The sequence below is a fragment of the Carassius gibelio genome, chromosome B17 (assembly GCF_023724105.1).
Source record: "Carassius gibelio isolate Cgi1373 ecotype wild population from Czech Republic chromosome B17, carGib1.2-hapl.c, whole genome shotgun sequence".
In the NCBI taxonomy this organism is placed as follows: Eukaryota; Metazoa; Chordata; class Actinopteri; order Cypriniformes; family Cyprinidae; genus Carassius; species Carassius gibelio.
Genome location: NC_068412.1, coordinates 24,362,361 through 24,370,320, shown reverse-complemented (window position 1 = coordinate 24,370,320; position 7,960 = coordinate 24,362,361). Strand labels below are relative to the sequence as shown.

The 7,960-nt window shown below is 32.6% G+C and overlaps 1 protein-coding gene across 1 annotated transcript; it reads right to left on the bottom strand.

Moving 5' to 3' along the window:
- Positions 1 to 1,018: 1,018 nt before the first annotated feature.
- Positions 1,019 to 7,606, bottom strand: LOC127975972 (proteasome subunit alpha type-3). Its single transcript, XM_052580047.1, has 11 exons — positions 7,451 to 7,606; positions 6,652 to 6,734; positions 5,278 to 5,401; positions 4,277 to 4,378; positions 3,786 to 3,859; positions 3,612 to 3,684; positions 3,207 to 3,272; positions 2,779 to 2,825; positions 1,767 to 1,834; positions 1,300 to 1,364; positions 1,019 to 1,219 (listed from the first exon to the last, which is right to left on the bottom strand). The coding sequence occupies exons 1-11, from the start codon at positions 7,469 to 7,471 to the stop codon at positions 1,175 to 1,177; spliced, it is 768 nt and encodes a 255-aa protein (XP_052436007.1). The 5' UTR covers positions 7,472 to 7,606; the 3' UTR covers positions 1,019 to 1,174.
- Between the last annotated feature and the right edge of the window lie 354 nt (positions 7,607 to 7,960).

Below are 7,960 nucleotides of genomic sequence, written 5' to 3'. Positions count from 1 at the left end.
TTAATCAGTTTGTACATGAATCAGTGAGCACACCTAACATAAATCAGGGATCCTCAAATCTGGCCCACAGAGTTGAGCTCTAACCCTAATCAAACACACCTGAGCATATGTTAATCAATGTCTTCATGATCATGAGAAAATCACAGGTAGACGAGTTTGATCAAAGTTGGAGGTAAACTCTACAGGAAAGTGGATCTCACGAGCCAGATTTGAGGTTTCCTATTTTATACTCTTTGTATCACATAAGAGGTAATCTGCAACACATAGGGCTAAAAGTAGAAGAAATAGAAATGCAAAGCTTTGGCCCTTTAATGCTAAGATAACGCTACAAAGATCCCAAAGCAACTGCATGCACTGCCAGTCAAACATGTACATGAATTTAGGCTTTTCATAATCATTTCATTTAAATGCTTCAGCTTACATTTTTGAAACTAGTTTTTTGTAGTAAACTTAAGTGACAAATGGTCTTTAACTTTGATCACAACACTATACTTGTACCTCCACGTGTGTAAAATCTTTATTCATATTGAGTCTTTATTCATGTCAACATCAGAACAGCTGTAATGGGAAGTATGTTCATTAAAATAACATGTTCAGCTTTTGGTTCCTTTTTTTTTTTGTTTTACTATAACTTTTAATCACTTTTTAACTAGTATTTTAACATGCAGGTATGCTTGGCTTATAAAATTGCTATCCATCATATTGTAAGTAAATTAAAACATACTGGGTTTTGCTTTTAGGCTCCATATGCTGATGTCTAACTTTAAGTTAAGGGTCAAGTCCTTGCAATGTATTGCAGATAAACTGTTGATCAATGATCAACACCCAAATGCATGTTGTATTTAGTGTCTTATGCCGAACCTAGTAGTATTCACGTTCTTCTGACAAGGGTGTGCATAGATATCATTTAATTGACATCACAGAATTTCTAAAAGAGAAGGTGGATCCTTTGCCTAAGCTTGCTGTCCGACTAATGAGTGGTAATTATGGCAATTTCGGAGTCTGAATCAGAGCTTCATTCTCTTTTATAAATCATTTATTGTCAAGTCTGAAAGGGAAAACACAGGACTACATTAGTCCATTACGAAACATAAAAAAATGTGTACTCTCTGCAGTAAAGTTGAGAGTTGCCAGGATGTCTGAAACATGGTACACAGTCGGTTTGCAACACAGTTTACATGTTGTCCTCATCAGAGTCATCCTCCTCCTCCAGGGATTCCTGTCAGGGCAGAAATATGACAGTAAGCCATGCTGAAGAGAGCTTTTGTCATGACTATAACCAGAGGAACGGTTACTTACTTTAGCATATTTCTCAGCCTCCTCTTTGATGTCTTTGGGGACAAGCTCGTGCCTTCCTTTTGTGACTAAAAAGAGGGGCAAAAATATATAAATCAAATATTTTATGCTTTTGAGACCATATCAAATCAGGCAAATAAATAAAATAAAACAAGACTTGTAAGAGTGACACATTAAGTCAACATCTAAAAGATACCATAAGTATTATAATAACATTATAAAAATAAAAATAACTTCCAACATAAAAAATTTACTGAAAATAAATTAATATATTAATAGATAAAATAATAAAAAGGGTTCTATGACAAATTCAGCAATGAATACAAATGGAGTAGAGAAGAACTTAAGTTGCTTACATGTATAGGGTTCATGAACTAGACTGTATTAAGTATTACAACTATTTTCCTAAAACCAGTAAATGTAAGAACGGAAGTAGAATAAAAAAATAAAAAAAAAAGCCTGCCATTTACCTTCTCCAACCCAGCTAAGCTCCAGCTCAAAGGCTTTGTCTTTCACCTCATCATGAACGATATAGATACTGAGTAGAGATGACAGACACATACACAAAAAATAGTTACTACATTTTGTAAATATAAAGGGTTTTATTCAGAGTCCCACAATCATGGAAAACTTGGAAATAGCATTGAAGTTTAAAAGTTTAAGGCATGGAACATACATATAATAACATTTATTTCTATTGTGTATAATATATAGTGAGTAAATTAAGTATTGAACACACCATTTTTTTTTTTTTAAGTAAATGTATTTCTAAAGGTGCTGCTGACTTGATATTTTTTACCAAATGTTAGCAATCCACGTAATCCATATGTACAAAGAAAACAGAGTTCAGTTCATGCGACTAGTTTCTCCATACAGGTGTCTTGAAGCTGTCATTAACAACAAAGGCTTTTGTACAAAGTGTTAAATAGATTTCAGTAGTTCAATACTTTTTCCTGTGTAATTACATCTTATTACAACTTAATTTCTAAATGTATTTGTTTATATATTAATTATTTGGGTTGTTACCAACATCTAGTGAAATTTTCCATGTCAACAGCACCTCCAAAAATATATTTACTGAGAAAAATGGTGACGTGTTCAATACTTATTTTACCCACTGGTTAACTTATGCCTCACTCTAAACTATTAAATGTATAAATATTTCTGGATAGAAACAGTTTTTGTTTTCTGAATGCAATCCTAATAAGATGATTTCAAAAAGTGCTAATGTAGAAAACTATGAATCTAATGCAAAAAGCTCATAGAAACTGATCGGTCAAAAGGTGTGGGAATCTTGTTCATTACAAACCAACATTACTGTAAACTCAGCAACCTAACAGATAAGAAGAAAAATGAGCTGGGCTAGACATTTTTGGTATATGGTTTGTTTTCATGGATCTCTGCTGCTCTCGTGTTGGCTATGAATGATGCATTCGATTTTGAAGTCTTCTCAATTCTAAGTTATAAATAAATCACACTCACATTTTTGCCACTTCCTTCACCAGTTCTCTGCAGGTCATTTCTTTCATCTGAAATACAAAATTGACATTTACAAGTTTAACCACTTTAATCTTTTGACATTAAAATGAAAACATTACTAAATAAAGTATTAGTCGCTTTGAAAATGTCAAATAAAAATGCTGCTACTTCAAGTTTAAAATGACATTGTCTCTGCAGTAATCATGTTTGAACATGTTCCAAAAAAAGACCAAACATGCTTATAGTAAACACCACAACTGTACTGTTAAAGATACAAATCTGTTAGACTGAATGAGAACGAAAGGAAAGTATGATAATAAATGAAAGGCAGTGGCTTTTTGTGTTCTGCAGCCCTAGAGATACATTTACAGAAATATAGCCTTTACAAAATGATGACTATAACTTGTTATAAATAATATATTAACACCTACCTGTAGTTTCTCAATTTCGGTCTTGGCAGCTTGTTTGGCTTTTCCAATAGCACAGCCCCAGTAGCCCTAAAAACAGACACAAATATTAAATTATACAGAAAATACATGTACAGGAGGATCGGCTCAATAAAAAAACTGTGTAATCTACACGGTCATTGAATATTGGAAGGAGTTCACATGTATGCTGGACACTTTTTTGCTGTGTTTTTCTATCACTACAAAAGTACATTTGTAGTTTATATACATTCAAACTTACATTTGTCTACAAAACTAGTTACATTCATTTAAGCAGAAACCTTTAAATCAAAAGATTTACATAATGAGAAATTAATTCAGTAAAGTGTGTATAGTAAGTAATAAAGTCCTGATTAACAGAGATACTAGTTTATCAAAGAGAGCTCTTACGTATGAAATCCCAGAAGGGTCAACCATGTAGAGCTGTGGACCATCATCTTCATCATAAGATCCCAGGATGAAACTGAAAGGTTAAAAACATCAAAACTTATAAGAAATGAAACTTGCATTATGCAATGATAATGCAAATGAAAATGCATTACTGAAACTTTGCATAAGACCTACCTGCATCCAAAAGGCCTCACAGCGCTGTATAATGTGTAAGCATGGACATACATGCCCACTCTGTCTGCAAGATGCTGTTTGGAAAATATGAAAAATATATCAATGCCAAGAAAGATCAGATTTCTTTATTGTCTACCTGTTTGATTTAAAAATGTCCATTCTTTGTTTTTCATATATATATTAGTTATATGCATTGCTAAGAACTTCATTTGGACAAATTTAGTGTTTAAAGTTGATTTTCTCAGTATTTAGATTTTTTTGCACACTCAGATTCCAGATTTTCAAATAGTTATTATATTGTCCGATCCTTATAAACCAAACATCAATGGAAAGCTTATTTATTCAGCTTTCAGAGGGAAACTTTTGTGGTCCAGGGTCACATATAAAACTTAACTTGACACAGCACATGAGTCATATTGGTCATTCTGGAGTGAGGAAATGACTAATGGTGAGTAAATGGCGTTAGAATGTTCATTTTGGTCTGATCTTACCTTCAGTGGGATGTCATGGCCATAGTTGGAGCGGAAGTTTGAAGCCTCTTCTCTGGACACTTCTGAAAGCGATCGTGCATCTGCCAGAAGACCAGCCACAGCCTAGAAGACACACAGACAGACAGAGATTCATATGCGTAAAGATTTACACTCCCAAACAAAAGTGTTTTTTCTTCTTCAATAAATTAATACTTTTTTTTTTTATAAAGGACACATTAAATTTATGAAAAGTGACAGAAAGTAAAGTTTTAATGTTACAAAATATATATCATATATTTTAAATAAATTCTGGTTTTCTGTTCAAAGAATCTTGAAAGAAATATGTATAATAGATGTATAATAAGATTCTTGAGCACCATCAGCATTTAGAATCATTCCTGAATAATCATGTGACACTGAATGTTCAGCAGCCCTTACTCCAGTCTTCATCTTAACCATTGCAGTAATAAATGACATTTTGAATTTGAAATTCTAATAATATTCCACTGTAATGTATTTTTACTGTATTTTACTGCCTTGGCGAGCCTGAGATAATTTTTTATATATAGTTAGGTTAGGGTTATATATATATATATATATATACACACACACACACACACACACACACACACACACACATTTATGTATTTATTAACAACAAACTTAATACCAGGTTATATTTTTAGTCTGTTATACAAAATAATTAAATGTCAACAAACAATTCAATTACAAACAAAGGTATGAGAACAATTTGATGGGTGATTAAGCTTTTTGACTATTATAATTCAGTTAGATAAAGATTATTTTTCACTGCACTAAATGTAAATAATCACATGGATGGAATTGATTTTAAAGTACTATAATGGAACCTAGCACCTATAATGTGACACTGCAATCTAATAATTTACTGCCAGAGTAATGTCAATGAACATTTTGCAGAAATTGATAAAAATAAGTTACTAATGATAAATAACTGGACATGTTTTGAGCACTTGTTTAAACAACATTCTCAGTGTTCTTACCATTCCAACATGCCGATCAATATTGAAGATGCGTTTATTGGAGCCCTCCTCATACAACTTGGAAAGAACCAACTTCTCTACACCAAACACGACTCCATCTTTGCAGCGGATGCCAACTGCTGTGCTAAAGAACGGCAAAAAAAAACAATTATTATTAACTTAATATTAGGGGTGTTCCAACTGATCGGCCGATATTGTCTCTGTCTGGAGCAGGTGAAATAATTGTAATGCTGAAGGTGAGGTACAGTTTAGATTTTTTCATTTCATAACTTATAAAGTAGAAGTGGTCGACCGATATATCGGCCATATTTTGCATTTTTCAAATATCGGCAGATAAGTTTTTTCTGTTAAGTCGATAAAACTTTTATTTTGACAGCGCTGAGAGCACACAGTGTTCACATTCTCCCTCGTTTGCCGTCTTTGTTAATAGTTCTTGCTAATACGGATATAACTAAGTCTGTCTAATAATCTGATAGAATTGTTTTAAGGAATTTATGTATACAAAAATTTATATAATGACTGATTTTATATTATCAGTAATTGAAAGGCAAACATAATACTTTCTCGTTTGCAGTCAACATTAAGCAAATACACATTTATATAAATTTATACACATCTTTGAATGGCTAATGAACATTTATTTTCACAAACCTTGCAAACTCAGTCGAACCCAGCTGTAAGATCTTGTGAAGTGTGTATGTGTATCCATCATGATCATGTGTTCTCTGTGTGACAGTTAGTCGGTGTGAATTGAATGATTTAAACTTTAAACTCGTGATTTAAAATTATACTGTGCTTTATGCATTTGCCCACTGTCATATTAACGTATATTCCCTGTGATATATGTAAAATTAATGTTATCCTGGCTTTATTTGAAAATGATTCCCAATGCACACAAACTTCCCAGAATACTGTGCCTTGTTGGTTACAGTGTTTACTTGCTTTTTAATTATATTTTTATTAAATATTTATATGTGAAAAAATACTTAGTCATCTAAAGTATAAGTATATTTATTTTACACATTTATTTTTTAATCCATTTGTCAAATGATGATACAGATGATCAAATTTCTTAAATATTTAGAAAAAAAATTATATCGGCACCCCTGCTTTCCAAGATATCGGCATCGGCTGTCAAAAACACATATCGGTCGAGCACTATAAAGTAGCTATACTGCTTCCTGTGTTCGGCCTCAAAAGTCCTGATCGGAAAACCCCTACTTAATATGCACTTCAATTTTCATCAGACATCAAATATGAAACATTAAAAAATAAATTATTCAAATAGAGGTAAAGCCTTTCTCAGAGCAGCACGTCAAAATGTACATGTTTCTGGCTTAAATTATTTAAGTGAAAAAGTATTTAATTAATTACCTGCTATTTTCTACAGCCTTCATGGCATATTCGACCTGAAATACCCTTCCATCAGGTGAGAAGGTGGAGGCGGATAAATCATACTGGAGAGGGAAAAGAGAAATACTGTCAACAATTATTACTCGTTTTCATTTAATAAAAATAAACCATTCAAAGAGTTTGCAATAATAATAAAACAATGTTTTATCAAAACAGTGGTCAAATATTGAAGCTTGAATCTTTAAAAGTGCAATTTCTATTTCTATTCTGAAAATTACTCATACAGATTTATTATTTTGCACTCCTGAAATAAATGACAAAATTACTGTCACTGCAACAATGTCTCATCATTAATGCCCAGCTGTGTTTATTATTATTGCTTTGCAGTTTTTTTAGTTTATTCAGCCTAGTCAGTAATCTTTAAACTTTCTACTGATGCACAGTTTGTCAAGAGTGTGATGTTAAACGTGCACAACACATTTACTTTCACTTTACCTCCGCGGTGACTTTTCATTTGAACTGCTATCATTCACATTGTTAGCGAGCAGTGACTCAACAGGGGCAAAGTAATGCAAAAAATACACAATTAACCCATGTATATCAGAATAACTTAAACTACTTATATATGAAAACTCTTTATTAACTTTAATTAGGCTGGGTAAGAAAAAAAAACCCACTAATGTAGATCCTGCACACTAGCATTAGCTTGTTAGCTTCAGAATGACACAGGCAATGCACGCATTGATTATTTAAATCGCTCATTTCGGATCAGATCTCATTCAAACACTATGATACATTTTTTATTATTAAATCCACTCACCCCGGTCCCAATGGAGCTCATTGTAATTGAATGTGATCAACTATAATCGTAAGTAAGTTAAGTGCTCAGCATTAGCAGCCACAGACTCTACAGCGCATCGGCTCTCCCTCTGCCACCTGCGATCAACGAGCTCTGTGATTGGACACCATGTCGACCAATCAGATTCTTTTAAGCTGCAAGCGGTCAGTCTTTCACGATAAAAGTTTGACACAAAAAAATAAAAGTTAGTCTTTACGGTATTTTTACACTTGGAAATTTTAACCACAGCTTTATTTAATTATGTAATTTCAAAATAAATATACTATGAAAGAAGTATTAAATTAACACAACAGTGTGTACATACACCAGAGTGTGTACATAATAAAGGTGTCCTTTTTATATAAATATATATTAATGTAAGTATATACATTTAGCAGTTTCAGACATAGGCTTACTTTGTGCATCGTTTTTTACACATCTAACACGATCTTCATATAGATTTTAATAATTTAATTAGTGCATTAGCATTAG

Bases quoted from the DNA above. Each gene is read 5' to 3' on its own strand.
- LOC127975972 (XM_052580047.1), bottom strand. From the start codon at position 7,471: ATGAGCTCCATTGGGACCGGG. The intron at 2,826-3,206 runs GTAGGTGTTAAT...TTTGTATTTCAG, and splicing joins CCGAAATTGAGAAACTACAG to ATGAAAGAAATGACCTGCAG. The intron at 1,365-1,766 runs GTAAATGGCAGG...CCCTCTTTTTAG, and splicing joins GCTTAGCTGGGTTGGAGAAG to TCACAAAAGGAAGGCACGAG.